Source organism: Camponotus vicinus, unplaced genomic scaffold (assembly GCF_025532165.1).
Source record: "Camponotus vicinus isolate PSW18456_S1 unplaced genomic scaffold, iyCamVici1.0 SCAF_5, whole genome shotgun sequence".
In the NCBI taxonomy this organism is placed as follows: Eukaryota; Metazoa; Arthropoda; class Insecta; order Hymenoptera; family Formicidae; genus Camponotus; species Camponotus vicinus.
The window spans coordinates 4,327,398-4,353,091 of record NW_028141977.1 but is presented as its reverse complement, the minus strand read 5'-3'; the positions used below and the strand labels follow the sequence as shown (position 1 = coordinate 4,353,091).

Sequence of the window (25,694 nt, the reverse complement as noted above, 5' to 3'; positions counted from 1 at the left end):
AGACGAACACACACAACACACAGCAGAGAAGGTTTGAAGTCAAAGAATGCTACGGGAGTGATGAACCGTAGGGTCCTTATCTTTGCTGTCATACACACACACACACACACGATGCGCCAAATCCGACCAGCAACCTCCTCGTGGTGCGCATCGGGTAATGCTAATGCTGGCGGTAAATGAACAAAAATGTATAGGTAACTTTGATATGTCGTAACTCCGCGAAAAAAATCGTACAAAAGAAATTTTTGTTTAAATTCACACATAAAAGTCCATATTTTACGATGATTATCATGAAATTTGCGAAAAAAATTTATTCCACTCCGTGGAATGCGTCAAAGTATGCAATTTTTTGGAGACGTAACACGTCCTTACTTTTGAGGAGATGACGAGAGAGGGGGAGGATAAATTCTAAATCTGACAAATGATTTTCAAAAGAGGCTTTAAGCTTAAGAATGAAAAAAAAATTTTCAAATACGACCATTTTTGACGGAGTTATACTTATTTGAAGTTATGCGAAAATTTGACATGAAATTACCTATGCGATAATTTTGTTGACGAGTGTGTTTGCCATGAAATCAATTTTACATTGTAGAAATATTATATATAAATTCTCCCTAAGAAATTAAAATGCATTTTATATTTATTCAGAGAAATTTGATTTTTAAAATATTTAAAATCAACACTAAATGAGAATTAGGATTTTTTTAATTCCTAAAACATTTTTTATATAATGTATATAATTTAAAAAAAAACGTTTTATGCAAGTTTTAAATCGCACAGTCTTTAAATCGAAGTAAGTTATGAAAACTTGGCGTGCCCGGATCGTAATCAAACACAGATTTAATATTTAATTGTATAATGTCTAAGTTTTTACATTTTATTGAGGATATATTTGTTTATAATGTAAACGATCCGGGCACGCCAAGTTTTCATAACTTACTTCGATTTAAAGACTGCAATTTAAAACTTACGTAAAACGTTTTTTTTTAAATTATATACATTATATAAAAAATGTTTTAGGAATCCTAATTCTCATTTAGTGTTGATTTTAAATATTTTAAAAATCAAGTTTTTCTGAATAAATATAAAATGCGTTTTAATTTCTTACGAAGAATTTATTTATAATATTTCTACAATGTAAAATTGATTTCATGGCAAATATTATATCAAATTTACAAATTGCTCTTAGGTACTTTTTTTTTTATATCGGAGGGGAAATCCTTTATGGATACCCGCCCTACCCCGGGGAGGGAGGGCGGGTTATGTGGGACTCCCGGTCTGAAGGACCGGTGTACCCACTAAAACCCCTCCGGGTGCCTACTCGGGTGTTTGAGGGGAGGACCGGGTATCGCCCGAGGCATTCGTCCGGACGTCCTCCCCCCACCCATTCGACCTAACCTTGTGGGCGAACCCCTCTCCGACTTGTTATTGGGTTGGGGTCCGCCCACGCCGCCTTTACGGCGGCAACTACTCTAGTTGTGGCGCAAAGGGGCACCGCCTCCACGCCACGCCCTCCTCGGTGTTTTCGGGGGGCGGGGTCGGGGCTTGAGTCTCCCGCTCGAGCCCTCCGAGCCCCAGGGTGGACCTCCCTCCCTTCCCCAAGAGGGATTGGGATTCGGGAGCACCCCAGGGCTCTTTCTTCCATGTCCCTCCTGGGCAAGGCTACCAGATTGCATACGCTGCGCCCAGCGGCGGCACGATTTGTATCCCCACCACTTTCGGACACAAAGGCATCTAGCTCAACGAGCGCTTATGCCTTTGTGTCCGAAAATGGTGGGGATACAAATCGTGCTGCCGCTGGGCGCAGCGTATGCAATCTGGTAGCCTTGCTCCTGGGGCAGGCTCCCTCCCTTTCCCAAATGGGATCGGGATTCGGCCATGCCCCAGGAGGGCGCCATCTCCTACCGCGGGGTGCTGCTGCGGGGAGCTATTGCTCCCCGGAGCAGCACCCCCCTTCTTTCCTCGGCAGGGGGAGGAGTATCCGGTTTACCAGGTCCCCGCCCCCTGTCGAGGTCATCCCCCCCTGTTGCCTTGAGGGGGGTGATGGGGGCTCCGCCTTCTCGGTGGTGGTCCGATCGGCGGAGGCATCCGACCCCCGTCTCCCGGCGGAGGGGGAGTTGCGCAGCGACGACCTTCGCCGCGCCTCTCCCACTCCGCGTCCTCCTTCTGCAGCATCACCTTGCTGCAGAAGGAGGACACAGCCTTCCAAGCCTCAGTGCTCCCGACCATCGCCCTTATGATGGCCGGGAGCGAGAGATCCGCCCCCACTGCGACCACTAAGCCCGCACGCTCGGCCGCCCATGCCGGACAGGCTTCCAGCGTGTGCTGAGCCGAGTCGTGCGGATGGTCGCAGTGGTGGCACTCCGCTGCTCTTAGGTACTTGGCTAATAGTAATTATTGATTTCCTATTTAGTTTTGATATTTTATTTTCTTATATTTTTTTATGATAATTATTTGTTGAGGTTTTGTTTTTTGGAAAAATGATTTTGTAAGGGAAAATTATTATAAATTATTTTTAAAGACTTTTTTCATTAAACATTTTGTTACATATAAGGTAGAATATTTTTTATGTACTTCGCGTATTTTTTTAACCTTTGTAAGGTTTTTTTAGAGGGATATCACATATTTTTGTAAAATTTTATATCCTTTCTACAAATTAATTTTTTGGGGAAAATATTAGTAAATTATTTTTAGGGACATTTTTTTATTAAACGTTTTGTTGCATACAAAGCGAAATATTTTTTATGTACTTGGCGTATTTTTTTTTACCTTTGCAAGGTTTTTTTAGAAGAATTTCACATCTTTTTTGTCAAATTTTATATGCTTTCTCTAAATTATTTTTTGGGGGAAAATATTAGTAAATTATTTTTATGGATAATTTTTTATTTTTGAAAATTGTTACTGTGTGTGTACGGTAAATTAGTCTTTCTACAAGTCATAACAGTACAGGTTTTATATTTTTGTGGTGCACCGTTTCTGAAATATTAGATTTCACCTCCAAAAGAGGTGGTTTTTAAAAATTATTATTATACGCTAAATTAGTCTGTCACGGACGACCTCCGCGCACGCCGGCGGATAATCGCAGCCGGGATCAGGATTCGATTTCTTAGGCAAGCTTAAGAATTTCTCTCGGTGTTTATGTCAGAAATTAAAATTGATTTATTCAAGTGTTGAGTGTGTACAAAGAGAAATGTGAGTGTGTGTATATGAAAATACAAACGTGTCTTGTGTATTGTATGAATGTACGCTGTGATTGTGCAGTATAAATGTTTGGTGTGATTGTGCGGTGTAAACGTACGGTGTGATTGTGCGCTATAAATATACGTGCAAATGTGCAGTATAAATGTACGGTGTACGGTGTGATTGTACAGGGCGAATGTGCAGTATAAATGTATAACTGTTTGATAGAACGGTACGATGTAAATGTACAATGTATAATGTACGGCGTGAGTGTGCGGTATAAATACTCGATATTAAATATAGGCGTTACCGTTGTGCATAAAATGCTGAACGTTAGTTTAATCGCCGCGGAGATCGGAATGTATTAAAGGGCTTCGCGCGATGCAGAAAAACCCTGTCAGCTGTTTCGCCGATCTATTATAGGCATGCGGTCGATGACCGCGTGACGTTACACGACGCGTGCCGGTGTTTTTGTGCCGTGTTTTGACGCGCGGTCTTAGCGTCGTTTTCGATATATCGAACGCGCTCCTTTTCTGGATCGGTTATTAAATAATTCGCGCAGATGGAAAATCGCGGGGATACGCCGTGCCGACGAGAGCAGCTCGTCGGAGGTAGCTCTCCTCTCTACCTCGGTAACTGATTGCAACGGCGGTGCGGCGGCGGGATCTTTTGCCGAAGTCGAGATCACTCGACAATATCGGAGATCGTTCCAATATTCTTTTTAGCGGAATTCAAATGCAATCTGGATCTTAGCCGTAGGCCCGAAACCGAGAGTGCTCGGCTGAGGAGGAGTTCGCTCCACCTTCTGTTCGAGGCTTTAGGCGTTTTCCAGGATCGGTTCTAGGTTCGGATCGTACTTGCTATCGCAAGCGGAATCGGAATCTGGGTGCCGTGATTACGCTGAGGGCCTTTTTATACCCCGGGTAATTAATCCCGCGTCGGCGTAAAAACGGGATGCCCCCACCGAGCGGCGGAAAAACGATGCGGAACGGATCCACTCGGTGGGGCGCGGCGGAGCCGGGCACGGGAGTTCTCACCCAGGGCTCTTCGGGCGCCCTCGGCTGTCGTCGGCGGGGCTTGCCGACGACTTCGGCCGTTGATCGGTTTGAAATTATCGGTGAATCGGCGCGACGCGGCGCGCTCCTGTCCCTGGCCGGCGGTTGTTTTCCGGGCGGCAGCTTCCGGCTGATGTTCGGCCGGGAAAAAGTAACGTGCCACGGGGGTGCATCGTTACAAGTCTTTGTAGAAACCTCAACTAACGGCACAGGTTTTATATTTTTATGGCTCACCGTCTCTGAAATATTAGATTTCACCTCCAAAGGGTGGTTTTTAAAAATTGTTATTATACAGCAAATTAGTCTTTGTAGAAACCTTAACTAACGGCACAGGTTTTATATTTTTGTAGTATACCTTTTCTGATATTAGATTTCACCCCCAAGGGGTGGTTTTTAAAAATTGTTATTATATGCTTAATTAGTCTTTCTACAAGTCATAACTAACAGTACAGGTTTTATATTTTTGTGGTGCATCGTTTCTAAAATATTAGATTTCACCCCCAAAGGGTGGTTTTTAAAAATTGTTATTATTATATATGCTTAATTAGTCTTTCTACGAGTCATAACTAACAGTACAGATTTCATATTTTTGTGGTGTACCGTTTTTGAAATATTAGATTTACCCCCAAGGGGTGGTTTTTAAAAATTATTATTATACGCTAAATTAATCTTTATAGAAATTTTAACTAACAGTATAGGTTTTATATTTTTGTGGTGCACCGTTTCTGAAATATTAGATTTCACCCCCAAGGGGTTGTTTCTAAATTATTACTATTTTTCAAAATTGTTCTTATATGACAATTATTTTTTTAAGAATTTTATTTAATCACATAAGTTCCATATTTTTGCGTTCCTGAGATATTAATTTCCATCTCCCAAAGGGTGATTTTTGAAAATTATTATATGATAAATTAATCTCTCACACACATACACACATACACACGTATTACACGTGTATGCACGCACATATACATATAATCTTATTTCTTAAGGCGTATTTGCACACTCGACAGAGTAATCGACATGAGCGCTGCAAACGTGCCTTGAGGGACAAATTCGTTTTACGTGTGTGCGTGCGAGCATATGCACGTGAGTCTGAACCTGGAAATGAACATGATGATGGAAAACGAAAAATGTCACAATTCTGATATGCGATCATTATTTCTCGGGATTGACTGCACCAATCTTATTCAAACTGGTCGCAATCAAAAGTCTATACTCATATTATACAGTGTCCTAGACCACCCGTACACCCCTTTTCTTTCAAAAACTAAGCATTTTAGAGAAAAATGTTTCAGACAAAAGTTGTTTGGTTTCGAGGGGGCCATAAGATGGTACCATTGGTTTGACCTTGAAGAGTCATTTGAAGGTCACGTGAAGGTCACTTCAATTTTTTTAAATGGAATACCCTATATATTTTTGCACATTCTTGTAGCTCATCTCGAGAGCTTTCCAAAACACTATAATTAAGTTAGTTTTCATTAAGTACTTTCCGAGTTATGAGGCTTGAAATAATTTCTTAATTTTACGTAAATCATAAAATATCTTGTAAAATATTCATTTTTCGATTATCTTACCTTAATACTTTTATGTACAAAATAATGAGAGGAATCAATTGGTGAGCTCATTTGGAAAGCTCTCGAGATGAGCTACAAGAATGTGCAAAAATATATAGGGTATTCTATTTTAAAAAATTGAAGTGACCTTCACGTGACCTTCAAATGACTCTTCAAGGTCAAAGCAATGATACCATCTTATGGCTCCCTCGAAACCAAACAACTTTTGTCTGAAACATTTTTCTCTAAAATGCTTAGTTTTTGAAAGAAAAGGGGTGTACGGGTGGTCTAGGACACCCTGTATAATAAAGTGCCGTTAGATTTATGATTACAGCTTTAGTTCTTGAGATATTTTAATCGAAAGTTTATAGGACCCAAAATTCCGAATAAGGTACGTGGTAGCGCCGCGTCGAGAACAGTGACTCTCAATGCTCGAATCCAATCTTTTATCGAGAACAATGACTCTCAATGCTCGGATCTATTTTTTTATGTACTTGGCGTCGCGACGCTACCGCGTCGCTTGATAGATACATTTATTATTAATATAAATACATTTACTATTATGTTTTGATATTTATTTTTGCATGGATATTTATTCTATCTTCTATTATACATACAGGGTGACCCATTTTAACTTAGGCAGCCAAATAACTCGAAAAATAAGCAAGATAGAGAAAAATGTTTTAGACAAAAGTTGTATGGTTTCGAGGGGGCCATAAGATGGTATCATTGGTTTGACCTTGAAGAGTCATTTGAAGGTCACGTGAAGGTCACTTCAATTTTTTTAAATGGAATACCCTATATATTTTTGTACATTCTTGTAGCTTATTTCGAGAGCTTTCCAAAACACTATAATTAAGTACCTTTCCGTTAAGTACTTTTTGAGTTATGATGCTTGAAATAATTTCTTAATTTTACATAAACCGTAAAATATCTTGTAAAATATTCATTTTTCGATTATCTTACCTTAATACTTTTATGTACAAAATAATGAGAGGAATCAATTGGTGTAAAGAAAACACATAGTTGTTTTTAAGAAAAAATATGGAATTGTTAATTGCAAATTACATATTTTTTCTTCGAAACAACTATGTGTTTTCTTTACACCAATTGATTCCTCTCATTATTTCGTACATAAAACTATTAAGGTAAGGTAATCGAAAAATGAATATTTTACAAGATATTTTACGGTTTATGTAAAATTAAGAAATTATTTCAAGCCTCATAACTCAAAAAGTACTTAACGAAAATGTACTTAATTATAGTGTTTTGGAAAGCTCTCGAGATGAGCTACAAGAATGTACAAAAATATATAGGATGTTCTATTTAAAAAAATTGAAGTGACCTTCACGTGACCTTCAAATGACTCTTCAAGGTCAAACCAATGATACCATCTTATGGCCCCCTCGAAACCATACAACTTTTGTCTAAAACATTTTTCTCTATCTTGCTTATTTTTCGAGTTATTTGGCTGCCTAAGTTAAAATGGGTCACCCTGTATATGATGGAATTCGCCATAAAAAAAATTAACCGTCTGCGGTTAATTTTTGGAGCTCTGGAGCTCCTCTCACAAAAGATAGAAGAGATACAGCTATAACAGTCTTCGAGCTAATGCACTCTTTGACCGATAAGCCGTGACTCGCGGGACCTGTGCCGCAGCCTTATGTACTGTCTTAGATGGATCCCACTTTCGGGTTAGGCATTTTCCTTTTCGCTACCTAGCGGCGAGGCGAATCTCGTGGAAATATATGAATATCCATTGGATATCTTTGGTAGCTACTTGGTGAATATACACTCACACTCGAAAAAACGGGCTACAAACCAAATTTAGTTACAAAAAATGTTTTACAAAATGACGAATGCTGAAGATAGACTTTGAGAAATAGAAAACAAATTATTTTTTAAACTGCTGTATTGCTCAGGAAAATCGGCTCCCTGATGCAAAAATGTTTTTAAGCTTATTTATTTCTTAACAAATCCACATTTTAATAAATTTTCTATAACTTTTTTTGATAAAGTTATACCGTTTTGAAGAAAATGTTACAAAATGAAACGTTCCTTGTAAAATCTGCAATTCAGAAACAAATTATCATGGAAAATTTTTTCAGAAAAGAAATTAAAGTGTAACTCGATCCAAGATGCTTCACATAGAGATAGACGGTCAGATATAAATCTTTCCTCAAATCGACTTTATCAAAAGATCAATCGATAACTTTATCAAAAGAGATCATAGAAAATTGATTAAAATATGAATTTATTAGGAAATAAATGAGCTTTTTTAAAAACCATACATTTTTGTATTAAGAAATAAAAATTTTTGTTAAATTTTTGTTTCATCTTAATACGATGATTTTTCGATAATTTATTGTTATTGAAAGATGTTAAAAAATTGTACTAAAATTTAGTGGCCCGTATCTTTTATGTGTGAATGTAGATATGTGAATAAAACATAATATACATGTGTATATCTAGGATATTCCCAGATAGCACATGAACGTCCCATTGACATCCAGTGGATGTCCGAGTTCGGACATTGGGACATCCAAAAGACGTGTGAATTAAGTTCGACGGACATCCATTGAACGTCCATAAGGCGTCGATTTTTCACAACTTCGGACGTTCAAAATAATACTCATAAAAGGACCTAAAATGGACGTCATTTTCAGTGCCCTACTCTTCCAAATTATTGTTGAAATAAACATCAAAAATTCATAAACCCAGAAAAAAGTTTATATTTAATTATATATAATTGTGTAGATATAATTATGTATGGATTTTGACTTAATTTAATCATATATATAAAATTATTTTTGATTATACATAAATAAATCGCATTATGCAGCCTTTATAACATATAAAATATTTTTTGGCCCAACAAAATTAAATAATATAATTTATCTATTTCATATAAAATTTTACATAAAATTCATGTAAAAATTTTATTTAGATTTATACTTGCTTATTGCACTCTACATTTTAAGTAGATAATTTAAAATGTAAAGTGCAATAAGCAAGTTTAAATAGGTAACGGATTATTTTCGTTTATTCGTCGGACATTTACTTGTCCGATGTATAAAATCAATTTAATATCTGAAGCTCCTGCAATGAGATCAGAAATTAAATTAAACAATATATCTTCAATCTTGTTACCCTTTGCAAACTTTATATAATTTTCGTACCTGAAACTTAAATACGAGAAAGATAGCACAACGCACGTCGCATAGCGGTAAACGAACGAACTAACACATCCTTGCGTGCTCGCGTGAAACTTTGACGTCCAAGATCGGACATTTTGTGTCCAAATATTGGCCGTTAACAGATGTCTCGAATCGGATGTACGATGAACGGTCATTTCATGTCCATGGACGTGCAGATGTAAAATGAGCATAAAATGAACATCCATAGAATATTCTGTGCTATCTGGGTTTCTGGTAGCTACTTAGTGGATATAGATATGTGGATGTTATATATACATCTACTAGTTATCTATAGAGGATATGGAGCTCATATAGACATTTAGATATTTATTAGATATCTATTAGATAAATTTTTCTGTTTGGGTATTGATGTTTATAATCTTGAATGGAAAAGAGAAATCGCGCTAACGAAGTATATTAATTACGTCTATTGAGGTTTATAATATATGCTTGAATGAAAAAGAGAAATCGCGATAACGAAGCATATTAATTACGTCTATATGCGAGACGTATTTCTGGTCTATAAATTGTGGATGTAGCACGGACATGAACCAACCGACTGTTTTATCATGGCACCGAAAAGTGGATGTGGCCATGTAGTTCCAGGCGGCGTAAAATGGATGCACCGTTGGTGTACGACGTAGTAAAAGCGTTCCATCAAAAACGGCAGCGTGGCCCCTCTCAAGCTTCTCTTTGGTATGGATATTTATGGTACAGTGTTGCCAGACGTACGACTATAGTCGTATTTATACAACTATTTCACATTTTTTTCTCAGATACGACCCGACCCTGGCGAAAATAAAATGTAAACCGAGCGTTAACAAAGCATGAATTGGAGAGTAAATCTAATATAACGGAAGAGTGACGGAAGCGTAAACGAAGCTATTAAAAGGTGTAAATTGAAACATCGGAACGTAAAGAAAGCGGCTATTAAGTGTTAGAAAAGCGTTAACGAAGCGTCATCAAACTCTCCGACAAGTGTGAACGAAATATCTTTTAAATTTAAACGGAGCCCCGATAAAAAATTTTTCATATATAATTAGACAAAACTGATTATATCTAGTTATACAAACTTATATATCAATTTTGTCCATATAAAAACAGATATGCTTATGTATAAATGGATATGAATATACAGGGTGACCCATTTTAACTTAGGCAGCCAAATAACTCGAAAAATAAGCAAGATAGAGAAAAATGTTTTAGACAAAAGTTGTATGGTTTCGAGGGGGCCATAAGATGGTATCATTGGTTTGACCTTGAAGAGTCATTTGAAGGTCACGTGAAGGTCACTTCAATTTTTTTAAATGGAACATCCTATATATTTTTGTACATTCTTGTAGCTCATCTCGAGAGCTTTCCAAAACACTATAATTAAGTACATTTTCGTTAAGTACTTTTTGAGTTATGAGGCTTGAAATAATTTCTTAATTTTACATAAACCGTAAAATATCTTGTAAAATATTCATTTTTCGATTACCTTACCTTAATAGTTTTATGTACAAAATAATGAGAGGAATCAATTGGTGTAAAGAAAACATAGTTGTTTTTAAGAAAAAATAAGGAATTGTTAATTGCAAATTACATATTTTTTCTTCGAAACAACTATGTGTTTTCTTTACACCAATTGATTCCTCTCATTATTTTGTACATAAAACTATTAAGGTAAGGTAATCGAAAAATGAATATTTTACAAGATATTTTACGGTTTATGTAAAATTAAGAAATTATTTCAAGCCTCATAACTCAAAAAGTACTTAACGAAAATGTACTTAATTATAGTGTTTTGGAAAGCTCTCGAGATGAGCTACAAGAATGTACAAAAATATATAGGATGTTCCATTTAAAAAAATTGAAGTGACCTTCACGTGACCTTCAAATGACTCTTCAAGGTCAAACCAATGATACCATCTTATGGCCCCCTCGAAACCATACAACTTTTGTCTAAAACATTTTTCTCTATCTTGCTTATTTTTCGAGTTATTTGGCTGCCTAAGTTAAAATGGGTCACCCTGTATATATATTTGTATATTATTATATAAAGGTATATTTTTATAATGAAAGTAACAAATATAGGTTTTTTTGTTTTTTATTGTTGCGTGCTTGTTACAAATTATTTACTAAGTGTTACATCGCATTTTTATTGTCTTACATTTAACTAAGATACAGTAAGATACAGTACAATATCCTTTGTAATCACGTGTATATATATATATATTGATTTCCGACATTGATTTCCGACATTCACCCGACATAAAAAAAATTATATTCGTATATTTATTTCGAAATTTTATTACTTTTTTTAACTACGTTTGTTTTTTAAGATGCAGCCTATATGATGATTCTATCTGAAAATTAGCGTTTTTTATAATGGATTAAATATTTTCTCGTATTTGGAAAACACACTTACCTTGGTGGGACTCGAACTCGGGATCTCTGGATTGTGAGCCAACTGCCTTACGTGGTAGACTACTTCTTCATTTAATTTAAGTGTTATATATTATCTACATATGTCATAACTAGCGCAAATATATAATTTTCCATAAATTATTTTAAGAACCAAATTTATCATTAAGAAACAAATTCAGTTTTAAGAAAGTAATAAAATTTCGAAATAAATATACGAATATAATTTTTTTTTTAATGTCAGGTCAATGTTGGACATCAGTTGTTGCGGTATTGCCAACGTTGACCCGTGAGTCGGTATCTGGCAAGAGTCGGCTGATCTCGCTTGGGCCGATGTCACGCCGCGATCGGATAGTGACAGTCGGTTGCCATGATATCGCCAACGTCGATCCGAGAGTCGGTATCGGGCAAAAGTCGGCTAACCTTGCTTGAGCCGACGTCGCGCCGCGATCGAATAATGACAGTCGGTTTGCCGTGATATCGCCAATGTCGGCCCGATGTTTAACGTTGTGCAAGAGTTGGCAAACCTTACCTGGATATATATAGTAATATGGCATATTTTTTATTTTATTTATAGTTGATTGATAAACGATTGTGTAATATATTGTACGTTTGATAAACGATTGATAAACGATTGGGTAATATATATAATAAAATAAAAAATATCCCATATTACTATATGCCATATAGTTCATGTCTAGAAAATAGTCTAATCCATAATTATAATATATCCATAAGTATTAATTATAATATATAACGGTAACGCTCTCCAAAATGTGTTCGTATCTCACATTATATATGTATATATATTTCTTTAAGAATAAATAAACACATCTCTTATTAATGTGAAAATGGTGCTTTTTTCACCTTATTTTATTTTATTTATATATACCTCTTATATATATAAATATATATATATATATATATATATATATATATATACAGGGTGAGCCATTTTAATTAACGCACGCAATTATTTCGGAAACAAAGCATTTTAGAAAAAAATGTTTCAGACAAAAGTTTTATGGTTTCGAGGGGACCATAAGATGGTATCATTGGTTTGACCTTGAAGAGTCATCAAACTTATTGGCGAAGACGAATGAAATGTTTATACTCTACTGTATTTATACTGTACCGTTAATATTGCACTTTACATTTTAAATAGGTAATAAACGGATTATTTTCGTTTATTCGCCAGACATTTACTTGTCCGACTTATAAAATCAATTTAATATCTCTCCTGCATCGAGATCAGAAATTAAATTGAAGTATATCTTTAATCTTATTTGTTACTCTTTGTAAACTTTATATAATTCTCATAACTAAACTTAAATACGAGAAAGATAGCGCATCGCACGTCGCGTAGCGGTAAACGAACGAACTAACAGATTCTTGCGTGCTCGCGCGAAACTTTGACGTCCTTAAAAATTTCTTTAAATTTCTTTAAATTGTTAAAGTGTATGGAAAGTATTTCATACATGTTTTGTGCAGTGTTTAAGCATTGAAGAAATGTGGATGAAGAGTTTCTATGTCAATCAATCATTGAAGTGTATAGGAAGCGTATTGGAGTGCTTCGTTCACATTTTATGGAGCGTTTAGGAAGTGTAAATGAAGAGTTTCTAAAATGTCAATCATTGAATGTACGGGAAACGTATTGGAGTGCTTCGTTTACATTTTATGGAGCGTTTAGGAAGTGTAAATGAAGAGTTCCTAAAACGTCAATCATTGAAGTGTGCGGGAAGCGTATTGGAGTGCTTCGTTCACATTTTATGGAGCGTTTAGGAAGTGTAAATGAAGAGTTTCTAAATGTCGATCATTGAAGTGTGTGGGAAGCGTATCGGAGTGCTTCGTTCATATTTTATGGAGCGTTTGGGAAACGTAAAGGAAAACATGAAGTATTAAAGCGTAAGGGAAGCGTAACGGAATGCTTCGTATACACTTTATGGAGCGTTCGAGAAATATGCACGAAGATTTAAAATCGCGAAGAGTTAATGGGAAGTCAATGAAGCTTCTAAGAAGCGTTTATTCTGTTCGTTTACGCTTCTTTGACACTTCGAGAAGCGTTTAATTTTCACCAGGGTCTATATATTGTGCAGTGAAATAAATTATTTTAATTTTTTTGAAATAAAAGTCAATTGAATATGATGTACAAAAGCTCAATATATATATATATATATATATATATATATATATATATATATATACAGGGTGATACAAGCTCTATATACATATATATATATATATATATATATATATGTATATATATATATGTATATATATATATTTTTATTTATTTATTTATTTATTTGTTACAGTTTGTCACGCTTGCCAGCGACAGGTTTGATAGCAAGCGAGATGAGAATATACAAGACGACTACGTAAGAGCGAGCGAAACAATAACAGGAACGAGCGAGACAATAATAGGAGCGAGCGAGACAATAATGGAAGCGAGTGAGAGGAATAGTGTACAAGGAAGACTCGATTCTCGAATCTTCGTCGCTCGTGTTATTCCTATCTCGCTCGCTCTTATTACCTTCTCGCTTGCTATATATATATTTGTTATTAAATATAATTATAATAAATTCCCATAGATAAAATAAAATGACACGACAGAGAATGAAACTATATATATATATATATACAGGGTGGACCATTTTAACCTTTAATGGAGAATAACTCGAAAACCAAGCCCGGGAGAGAAAAATGTTTCAGACAAAAGTTGTTTGGTTTCAAGGGGGCCATAAGATGGTATCATTGGTTTGACCTTGAAGAGTTATTTGAAGGTCACATGAAGGTCACCTTCAATTTCTTAAGTGGAACCTACTATTTGTCATTACATATTCTTGTAGCTTATCTCGAGAGCTTTTCAAAACACTATAATTAAGTACCTTTTCGTTAAGTACTTTTTGAGTTATGAGGCTTGAAATAATTTCTTAATTTTACATAAACCGTAAAATATCTTGTAAAATATTCATTTTTCGACTATCTTACCTTAATACTTTTATGTACAAAATAATGAGAGGAAACAATTGGTAAAGAAAACACATAGTTGTTTTTAAGAAAAAATATGGAATTGTTAATTGCAAATTACATATTTTTTCTTCAAAACAACTATGTGTTTTCTTTAGACCAATTGATTCCTCTCATTATTTTGTACGTAAAAGTATCAAGGTAAGATAATCGAAAAATGAATATTTTACAAGATATTTTACGGTTTATGTAAAATTAAGAAATTATTTCAAGCCTCATAACTCAAAAAGTATTTAACGAAAAGGTACTTAATTATAGTGTTTTGGAAAGCTCTCGAGATAAGCTACAAGAGTGTGCAAAAATATATAGGGTGTTCCATTTAAAAAAATTGAAGTGACCTTCACGTGACCTTCAAATGACTCTTCAGTGTCAAACCAATGATACCATCTTATGGCCCCCTCGAAACCATAAAACTTTTGTCTGAAACATTTTTCTCTAAAATGCTTTGTTTCCTAAATAATTGCGTGCGTTAATTAAAATGGCTCACCCTGTATATATATATAGTTTCATTCTCTGTCATGTCATTTTATTTCATCTATGCGAATTTATTATAATTATATTTAATAATAATTATATCATATAAATTATATATAATAATAATAATAATAATAATAATATATTATTTTTTTTACTGGGAGTAATGTATTTTATAAGCGTGTGTACAAGTGTTAATGTTTTCATAGAAATATATAAAGAGAAAAGATCACGCATAAATGAACTCGATGCCCGTGTTTCTCAATACGAAAATTATGGGTGTAGCACGGACACGCACCCAATATAAACTTTATCGGCAGTGTCAGAAAGTGTGTGTAGCTCGGACACGCACCAAGTGGAGACATTACCGGCAGTACCAGAAAAATGGGTGTACGAAATAGTTCCAACTTTGAAAATGGGTGCAAGGGGCGTATCAAGCAGTCAAGTAAAACCGTAACAGACAAAATGCCGTCCTGGCCGCTCTCAGGTTTCTCTCTGTATGAACTCAGTGCAGCAATAAAGAACAATCCTTACGTGATTTGGCGGCAATTGCCGGCGACACAATCTCAGCACAGAAAAAATATTGTTTTAAGTTGCTTCTTAATTGTTTAGAACAAATTAATTCATAAATATGGGTATTACCGGTTTGCTACCATTCTTAGAAAAGTCTTCTAAAAGGACAAATATTAAAGAATTTTCCGGTAGTGTTGTCGCGATTGATTCATATTGTTGGTTACACAAAGGTGTATTCTCTTGTGCTGAGAAATTGATGATGGGACAGACAACAAATGCGTAAGAACACAATTATTATATTATATACATATTGACACTCTTAGAATATCAAAGATTGATATATTTTTTTATGTCATAGGTATGTTCTGTATTGTATGAAGTATATAGACATGCTTTTAAAGTATAAAATAAAACCAATTTTGGTATTTGACGGTCGACGGTTGCCTGCTAAGGAACACACGGAAATTAAAAGACGACAGTATGTTAGAATCATTTAAATATTACTAATATTATTAAATAATATTATTAAGGAATGTTTATAAATTAGATTTATTTTATACTAAAATTGCTTTAAATTTAATCAATTGACATTATTTTACAATTATTGAACTATCAATAAATAATAATTTATATTACATCATTTATTAGGACCAGACAAATAAATCGTCAAAAAGCAATTGAATTAATACAAATGGGTCAAGTTGCGGAGGGAAGAAATTTATTGAAACGAGCTATAGATATTACTCATGAAATAGCATTAGAATTAATTAAACATTGCCAAAATGAGAATATTGATTGCATTGTAGCTCCTTATGAAGCAGATGCACAATTAGCATATTTAAATATTAGCAATATAGCTGATGTTGTTATCACAGAGGATAGTGACTTGACATTATTTGGATGTAAGAAAGTGAGTATATTTTTTCATATGTATATTTCATATATATATATATATATATATATATATATATGTGTGTGTGTGTATTTATAATTTCAAATTTATTTTTTGTTTATAACCTATTATAATGATATGCATATAAAAATATATTCAAATATACAATAAATTTCATTATTTTTGAAATATGATATTCATGACAATATTCTATTAATTTTTAATGACAGATTTTTTGACCAACTTACAATTGTATTTTGTTCAAAAAGAATAATACATATATACAAAATAATGCATTGAAACATATATTTTAATATTATATATCTGTAATTAAATCTTGAAGTCCATTTAAGATTGTTTGAAGAATGTGATTTTATTAATATCATTTAGCTTCCTAAAGTTATGTATAAACTCGTTTTTTTAATCTCATTACTTGAAAACCAGATATATTAAGAAATTCCTACTAAAGAAAATTTCATTTTAAATTTGTCAAAGTATCTATTATTGAAATTAAAATCGATAGCTATGAGATATTTTGTGTAATGATTTAATATAAGTATAGTTATTTATAATACTGTAAAACATAATGTAAATAATACTTATGATATTTATAGATAAAAAAACTTCTATCAATATTTTTATTATTAAAAAATTATCAATTTTTCCTAAAAAATTTTTTAAATAACACAAATGATGACAGACAGATAAATAATTATGACAGAGAAAATTTAGAAATATAAATCACTTATTTGTTATTAATAAATAAAACAATTTTATATCTTGTTTTATTGTAGATATTTTTCAAAATGGATTTTAATGGAAATGGGGTTTTAATTGAGCAAGACCGATTACATTTAGCAATGAATATGCGACCTGAAGAGTTTGATATGAATAAGTTCCGTTACATTTGTATTTTGTCTGGTTGTGATTATCTCCCTTCACTTCCTGGTATCGGATTGGCAAAGGCGCGAAAATTTATTGCAAGAAATACAGATCATAATATACATAGAGTTAGTTGATATATTATTTTCAAATTTTCTGATATAAGATAAAGAAAATTTAACAAAAATCTTATACAAATATTTTTGTAATAACACAGAAAGCTATGTTTGTATACCTTCTCTTTTTCCTAACTTTAATGTTTATATTTTTCAAGGCGTTGACACGTATAGGATCAGTACTCAATATGAAATCGTTAGTTGTGACACAGGAATATAGAGATGCGTTTATATTGGCAGATATAACATTCAAACATCAATTAGTGTTCTGTCCATTACAAAGAAAGCAAGTGCGATTAAATCCACCCACGACTGATATTACCGAGGATCAATTACAATATGCTGGTAAAGAATTAGATCCGGACCTTGCTTTCCAATTAGCCCTCGGCAATTGCGATCCGTCTACTTTAAAAATAGTTCACAATTTTAATCCAGATAAAATTGTAAGTTGTTATATTAGTTGTTATTAAATTGCATTATATTTGCCTTGAAAATAATATGATATGCAATTAAATTGAAAATGTTTTATATCAATTTGTATTATAAATTATAGGAGCGCAAAAGGAAACGAGACATGGAAGCAGGACAAACATTGACATTGATTTACATTAGCATTTGGTCAACCAAATATAAATTAAAAACAAAAAATCATATCTTATTTTCCAAAAATGCGATAAATTCATCAAGTACTGCTAAAAAAGAGCTGATTATGCAAAGAAATGTAAATGATGAAAACACTCCATCAGAGTTGCATAATAATCCGACTATACCATGCAATAAATTTTCAGAATGTCAGGATTCAGATGAAAATGCTATTTTAGATATGTATAATACTAGTCAAGATGCTAAACTAATTTCTAGCTCTGAAGAGAAAGTAGAAGAATATTTATACTTTGCAGGAAATAATACGTCACCAGAATTATTTAAATTCAGAAATCCATTTGTTAGACGAGTATCCGATCTCACAACCTCGCCGAGTGTTTTGTTCAATGGGAATAGTCGAAGAAAAGGAAAAAATTTAATGCGTATAAGACGAACTATCATAGATGAAAATATAGTAGAAAGCAAATATTTCTCAAAACAAGATGATGAAAAGATCAATGTACTTGATTTGAAGAATAAGAGAATTGAAGGTGTCGATTTGAAAAATACAAAATGTAATATAATTCCAGAAACAAGTGATAGCATATGTGATATCAGAGCAAATCATAAACCATTAGAAACATTATCTGTAGTAAACCACCCAGAAATTATAAACTCGGATAAAGAAATTATAAACTCGGATTTTGATGATGCACTCTTATCAGAGCAAAATGAATATTTGACTAACACTTGTGAAGATGTTTCTAAAAAATCATGTAACTACAGCTTAACTGAAGTATCACATTGTACAATTGATAAAGATTACATTTTAGATAAATGTTTATCATCGAGTTCTAATATGGAAGTTGCTAATGATTCAATTAATTATAAAAATAGTTTGCAAAATAATTTATCAGAATGCTCAAGTATTAAAGATCAACAAACTTCCTTACATAAGAAAAAAATTTTCAAAAAACGAAGTTCAATAAATCTGGTAAATATATATTTATATAAACAAGTTTCACTGAAATCCATAGAAAAGACAGTTGTTTTAATTAATTTTTACTAATAAAATTAAAATTTTTTTTGGCAGGTAAAAGGAGTTAATTCAATAACGAAAAGAAAACAATTGCATCAAAGTAAACAATTATCATTGGTTGCAAGACAGCAAAGTTTATTGAGTATGTATGGATTCCAAAAAAAGGTAAATATAAAAATAATTTTGTTTTTAATTTTGCATGTATTATATATATATATATATGTATATATTAGTTCGTGTACACACACACACACACACACATATAATTCATGCAAAATTAAAAAAAAAATATATATATATAATGAAAAATAGAATATGGAATTTGTAATTTTCCTTGCAGAGGGATTTATGAACACTGACTTAAAAAATTTTAAACATTCATTTTGAGAAAATCTGGATGTATTATTAATATTTTTGCAAGTATCTCAATAGATATTATATTCTTCAAATGTCTCAAAATATTGTAAATAGAATTCGATTATAATTAAAGAGATGTAACAACTAGCGTGACATTAATATAAACATATAAGCAATATTTAGTTAAGATGGAAATCGCGTGTAAATCAATATAGCAGAAAAATGCGAATTCTATCTTGTTTATTTATCTGTACTGCCATATAGAAGTTGCCATATACAAGAATTATCAACTAAAAAACAACACTAGTAATGTACAATATATCTTTAAGAAATGTTTCAATATTTTATCTCTTACTTTATATTAGTAAAATTCCTTTGCAATAATTTGTAATGAAATTTCTTTAGAATGATTCTTAAATATGACTATGTAATATGATTCACAAGACAAAATTATCCTTTCAGACTTTGCTTTATATATGTATGATTTCTAATTGTGAGAAAAAGAGTTTAATTTATATATAGAATTGAACATAAGAATTTATATAATAATGATTTGATTATAAAATTGAATATGGATTCAAGAATTATAGTTTTATATATAAGGAGTCTTCTATTTTATGAGCAAAACAATTCACTCAGAGAATATTTTCGAGCTCTTAATTTTTAATTGTGAAATCTCAAATTATATGCTAATTAATTAATACTTATTACAAATATGTTTATGATAGTAACTTGAATATCAGACAAATATTTTTCCAAGATTATTAGCATTATATGATTTAACATTCTTTATAAAAAAATAGGTATTTTGTAATTTTTGTTAAATTTTTCACTTCAAATTAAGCAGAATAAATTATACAAAATTATAACCATTTGCTTTATTATGTTTATCTGTTAATTAACTTAGAATTAATTATTTAGTAAAAATTCATATATAACTAAAGATGATCATAAATCTTTTCTGAAGACTGATAAAAATTATATATTATTTATTATGTTAATTGTATATTGCTTATTATGTTAATGATAAAATACAATAAAAATTGATAATTAAACCTTTGTACTTTCTGATTCTTCCCATGGTCTTGGTATTCGGATGTTCTGCCAATTGTCTAGATCCACCTAAAGAAAAAATATATAATGTGTCAAAACAAATTGCAGTAGGATTTTTTTTTGAATATAAAAGCTATAATTCTGTATAAGAAAATATATATAATGCCAAATAACAATTCAATATTAAATTATTTAGTATACTTAAACTGAGCATATTTTACAATATTTCTTCACGAATGTGTCATGATTAAAGATATTTGAAATGAGAATATATATAAATTTTTAGAATAGAATATTGATATGGAGTAATATTCTCCTCTATAAACTTCTATTTAAAGTTTATATTCTTTATAATTATTTTCTCTTCTCTCTTAAAAGACATTTAGAAACATTTTATCTTAATCAAATAAAATTAGAAGAATCTTATTTTTTACATATATATTAAGTTATATTTTCAAAAAGCTTGCAACATTAGTGTTATTAATCTATTACTATCCTGGCATGTACTTTTTGTAATTTCTCATATTCTTTTTCTAAGGTGATTTCTTCTAATGGCCTTGTCTGGATTCCTTTTTTCTCCAATTCGTCCCGTATCGAAGGGACTTCAGTTGTTCTTTTATACCTATATCTGAGTGTAAAAATTCACTTAATATCAAAAAATTCAGGTAAAAAATGTTTGGTAAAAATAACTAATTACCGTAATTCTGTAAATTCTCGAAGGCCAAATGATCCACCAAGTATAAAAATCATAAATGGTATACCATATTGCCAAAGTCTAGACATCTTATCAAATGTATTTGATGTTATCAAAAAGAAGTCTAATTGCTTAGGGCCGCTTCGACCAAGCTCCGATTAAGGGCCTCCGCACAAGGTGTTCCATATCGCATTACGTTATGTTAAGTATAGATCGTAAATTTAACTCCGTACGTAAAATTAAACTTCAGTCAACGCACAGAAGAAATCGTAACGTAAAGACACCACAGACTTCTATATATACTAGACTGCTAACTCCTTATATATAAGACGGCTTCGATTTTATGTACAAATCACAGATAGGTATATAAAGGTATTCTATTCTGCGCATGCGCTCTGCGATAACGCATGTTTATATCCCAGCAAACACAGAATATTGTAGCAACATTGCTGCAATGTTGTAATATTGCCGCAATGTTGCCGTAATATTCTGTGTTTGCTGGGATGTATATACATACGCAAGCTAGGTTAAGTATATGATATATATCTATATCGATGGTATCTGCGCATGTGCAGAATAAGTCACGTTAGTACATAAAATGTGAGGACATTTTATATAAGCAAAATATGGGGAGTTAAGGTGGAAGTACATAAAATTACAGGAGCGCATAACCATAAGCATAAGAAAATTGATTGGTTCATTTTCTTATGCATATATTTGTGGACCAATCAATTTCCTTATGCTTATGGTTATGCGCCTATACAATTTTATGTGCTTTCACCTTTAGCAGTCTAGTTATATTAGAAGTCTGTGAAAGACACTCAATCGTTGATTAAAGGGTTGCCAACATGACAAAATAATTCAGTGTGACCAATTGTATTTCTGACGATATACTGTATTTCTACAATCAGAGAGAAGCCTGAGACAGAGAGAAGACTGAGAGGGGTCACGCTGCCGTTTTTCAGGGAACGCTTTTTCCCCGCCATAAAGTGGCGCTAACTGGATCCATTTTATGGCCGGCGGTACTACGTGGCCGGATCCACTTTTCGCTGCCACGGTAAAACGACCGATTGGTTCATGTCCGTGCTAGATCCATAATTGTGGATCTCAAAAGTACGAAACATATCATACATTTATTAATTTTTATTACATATTATTAACTGCGCGTAATCTCTTTTGTTTTAATACATATTATGAATTCGAATAATTGATCATATGAGAAAAAACTATTTCACACTAAAAATACTTATTTATCATAAAATTTTGCGAGCCATCTTTATACATATATGTGTGTCGTCACGCACATATAAAGACGTCTCGCAAAATTTTATGATAAACATTTTCAGTGTGAAATAATTTTTTTTCTCATATGATCAATTATTCGAATTCCTAATATGTATTAAAACAAAAGAGATTACGCACAGTTAATAGTATGTAATATGTGTGTGTGTGTGTGTGTGTGTGTGTGTGTGTGTGTGTGTGTGTGTATGGTATGTACGTATATATGTACGTATGTATGTATAAAAAAACATAGTTGTTTTTAAGAAAAAGTATGTAATTGTTAATTGCAAATTACATATTTTTTTTAAAAAACAACTGTTTTTTCTTTACACCAATTGATTCCTCTCATTGTTTTGTATATAAAAGTATTAAGGTAAGATAATCGAAAAATGAATATTTTACTAGATATTTTATGGTTTATGTAAAATTAAGAAATCATTTCAAGCCTCATAACTCGAAAAGTACTCAATGAAGAAATACTTTATTATAGTGTTTTGGAAAGCTCTCGAGATAAGCTATAAGAATACATAATAAAAAATAGGAGGTTCCATTAAAAAATTAAAGGTAACCTTCATGTGACATTTTTGCTTATTACTTAATAATTATTGCGAATTTTGCAAAATGGTAGAGGACTTTTCTTCTTAGTTTGACCCAATCTATCATCACTTTTCGTTTGGTCCCTCACGAATCGGACACCCTGTATACACGGCTCTCTTTTTCAAAGTTATATTCTTTTTAGCGATCTGTAAAATCTGTGTGTTTTGCAACACGTGTTGCCGTTTCGTTTATCTGACATCTGATCCGGCATCCGATTACCCGTCAATATTTTCGCGTATACGCGTATATGTATACTTCTATCGTGTCGGTTTTGTGTTTGTTTTTTTCACGTGTTGTATTTCTTCTTTTTAAGTATTTTTCATTTTTTTACTTCATTTCTAAATTTTTTTTTCGCATCGCATTTTAATAAACAATGTCGAGTCAGTGCCCTGTTATTATGATAGGTGTGTGTACAAAGAGTGCAAGAGTGGAAAATCGCATGGAAAACGACTATTCAGATTTCCAAAGCAGGAAGATGTAAGATGCAATATGTGGATACGCAATACAGGTAGGTCTCTGTGCAATAATTATGTCATTATTTTATATATTGACATGCTAGCAATGGAAAATCCAAGTATGTGTTACGTATACAGGGTGTGTCTCATGTAAAGTGTCCCACCGAAAGTATATCTCGTACAAGTACAAACTGGACTAAAAAGTCTTATATGATTTTGCAAGCAATTGCAGCAACGAAAAGATAAGAATCGGGCGGCGTACAGCCAAACTTTATTATCGTGCTTTATTATTCGCCGCTGGCACGCCTAGCGCGTACATCCCACGATTTAGCCACAGGAATGAGACGTGCTCATCAGCTCTTCTTTAATTAATCTTTTTCTTTAATAAATCTTGAAATTTTACAATGTTGTTTGCAAAATAGTATAGGACTTTTTAGTTTAATTTAATGAGATCTACTTGTACTTTCGGTAGGACACCTCAGATATGCTGTAGAAATATGTGAAGTATATAATATAAGTTTATAAATTTTATATATAAATTTAATATTTAATAATTATATATAATTATATTTACAGATTTATACTTTCTCTCTTTCTTTTGTTTAATTTTTTATTAATTTATTTGAATATTAATGATAAATTTTATTAAATTAATTAATAAGAATCCATTAATATATAAATATTTAAATTAATTTAAATTATTAATTTAATATATAATAATTTACGATAAATAAATTTATTAATATATATTTAATAATTATATTTGTAATATTAATGTAAAAAATGTAAATTTTCATTTTTTAATTTATTTTTTATCCATTTATGTATTTTTTGTAAGTAAGCAAATTTAAATCTAAAAAAAACTCGGTGGCGACGACGGCGACGGTCCCGACGGCTATGGTGGCGACGACGGTGACGGCCCCGACGGCCACGGTGGCCACGGTAGCGACGACGGCGACGGCCCCGACGGCCACGATGGCCTCGGTGGGGCCGACAGTCTCGACGGCCATGGTGGCGGCGACGTCACCGACGGTCCCGACGGCCACGGCAGCTTCGGTGGCGACGACGGCGACGACTCCGACGGCCCCGACGGTGTTGACAACCGAGCCAATTATATTAACTGTAAGTAAAAAATTAATAAATTTTATATTATAACCAATATTCATATTATAATTAACATTTTGATGGCCGCATATATCGCATGTTATCCGTGTGCGATTGACAGTGTTAATAAAAGGAATCGCGGAATGTTTTGCTTTATCTTGCCTGATTTTTTGTCTCACTTTCATATATATTTAAGAAAGCATATTGTTTTTATCTGTCATGTATATGTCATATTTAACGTCTTGCACGCGGATATTTCAGAATTTGCCTTAGAGTTAATATAATATTTATCATATTAATATTATATTACGGTAATATAATATTGATTATACACATATTTATTTTTTTAAATATAATATTTATTACATAATATATTTATTTTTTTGTTGCAAACAGAACAGTTGCAAACTGTAATTAGCAATATTTTTGTCCAAAGAGGAAGATGGAGGGATAGAAGGGGATGGAGAGATAGAGGAAGAGGAAGAGGTAGAGGTAGAGGTAGAGGAAGAGGTAGAGGCCGGGGTAGAGGTGCAGGCGAAGGCAAAAGTGATGACATAAAGATATTTTATTATGAGAAATAAAAAACATGTACATAATAAAACACGTCTCCTAAATACAATTTTTGAGTAAAATATATAAAATTTTAAATATATATATGAAACTTTTTTTTCCAATATTTCCTATCTTTTTCCGATATTTCTTATCCTTTTCGAAATATCAATAAGTTAAAAACGAGACGGGGAAGACAAATCGCTATTAGCTCGCCGCGTGGTTTGCTCATGCGTTGGTGAGACAAAGCCAGAGCGATTGATTGTCCGTCTTTGTCTGACTCTGTCCATCTTATCTAGTTCGGATATGAACCATAGAATGGACACGAACCATGTATTGTTACCGAGCGTAACGTACATAGTTCACGTCCACTTTCTCAGACGGCGCGTCAAGCGTCGAGAAATTTGCTTCTGGAGGCCAGTGGCCGCTTTCAGGTTTCTCTCTGGTCATGGCCTTCACACATAAAATTCCATAAGCACGTAAGACGTAAACAGTAAGAAAATCAACAAATCGGAATTCTTACGTTTTAATATGGCTGTCTTACTGCTCGACCGTGATTGGTCGATTTCCTTACGCTTACGTCTTACGTGCTTATGGAATTTTATGTGTGAAGACCATGAAGGCCATCAGAGAGAAGAATGAGAGATGTCACGGCCCGCTTTTAGGTGATCCCTGAAAGCGA

At 32.9% G+C, this 25,694-nt stretch overlaps 2 protein-coding genes, 1 long non-coding RNA gene and 1 pseudogene across 7 annotated transcripts in view; 2 read left to right on the top strand and 2 right to left on the bottom strand.

Annotated features, from left to right (window-relative positions):
- Positions 1–10,029, bottom strand: part of LOC145971872 (uncharacterized) — a 45,492-nt pseudogene extending 35,463 nt beyond the window's left edge. The window contains exon 1 of the transcript XR_014438992.1: positions 9,545–10,029. The product of XR_014438992.1 is annotated as an uncharacterized LOC145971872 (transcript). The remainder of the gene's footprint in view (positions 1–9,544) is intronic.
- A 5,165-nt stretch (positions 10,030–15,194) lies between these two features.
- Tos (Exonuclease tos) lies at positions 15,195–20,235 on the top strand. 3 transcript variants are annotated; one of them, XM_083099622.1, is made up of 8 exons: positions 15,200–15,690; positions 15,770–15,889; positions 16,060–16,321; positions 17,098–17,313; positions 17,460–17,744; positions 17,855–18,877; positions 18,977–19,087; positions 19,263–20,235. In XM_083099622.1, exons 1-8 carry the CDS (start codon positions 15,530–15,532, stop codon positions 19,272–19,274), a joined length of 2,190 nt encoding a protein of 729 aa, XP_082955748.1. In that variant the 5' UTR covers positions 15,200–15,529; the 3' UTR covers positions 19,275–20,235. The 3 variants fall into 3 exon arrangements, with proteins under 3 accessions (XP_082955747.1, XP_082955746.1, XP_082955748.1); XM_083099620.1 differs by having other exon boundaries at positions 15,198–15,690; positions 18,977–20,235; XM_083099621.1 differs by lacking the exon at positions 15,770–15,889 and having other exon boundaries at positions 15,195–15,690; positions 18,977–20,235.
- Positions 20,236–20,251: 16 nt separating this feature from the next.
- On the bottom strand, positions 20,252–21,328 carry L(3)neo43 (cytochrome c oxidase assembly protein COX16 homolog l(3)neo43). The gene is made up of 3 exons (XM_083099623.1): positions 21,030–21,328; positions 20,840–20,960; positions 20,252–20,401 (listed from the first exon to the last, which is right to left on the bottom strand). The coding sequence occupies exons 1-3, from the start codon at positions 21,113–21,115 to the stop codon at positions 20,330–20,332; spliced, it is 279 nt and encodes a 92-aa protein (XP_082955749.1). The 5' UTR covers positions 21,116–21,328; the 3' UTR covers positions 20,252–20,329.
- Positions 21,329–24,236: 2,908 nt separating this feature from the next.
- LOC145972585 (uncharacterized) lies at positions 24,237–25,008 on the top strand. Of its 2 annotated transcripts, none has more exons than XR_014439221.1 (2): positions 24,237–24,481; positions 24,900–25,008. It is a non-coding gene; the product is annotated as an uncharacterized LOC145972585 (long non-coding RNA). The 2 variants fall into 2 exon arrangements; XR_014439220.1 differs by having other exon boundaries at positions 24,860–25,008.
- Positions 25,009–25,694: the final 686 nt, after the last annotated feature.

Bases quoted from the DNA above. Each gene is read 5' to 3' on its own strand.
- Tos (XM_083099620.1), top strand. From the start codon at position 15,530: ATGGGTATTACCGGTTTGCTACCATTCTTAGAAAAGTCTTCTAAAAGG. The intron at 15,890-16,059 runs GTATGTTAGAAT...ATCATTTATTAG, and splicing joins ACGGAAATTAAAAGACGACA to GACCAGACAAATAAATCGTC. The intron at 18,878-18,976 runs GTAAATATATAT...TTTTTTTGGCAG, and splicing joins AACGAAGTTCAATAAATCTG to GTAAAAGGAGTTAATTCAAT.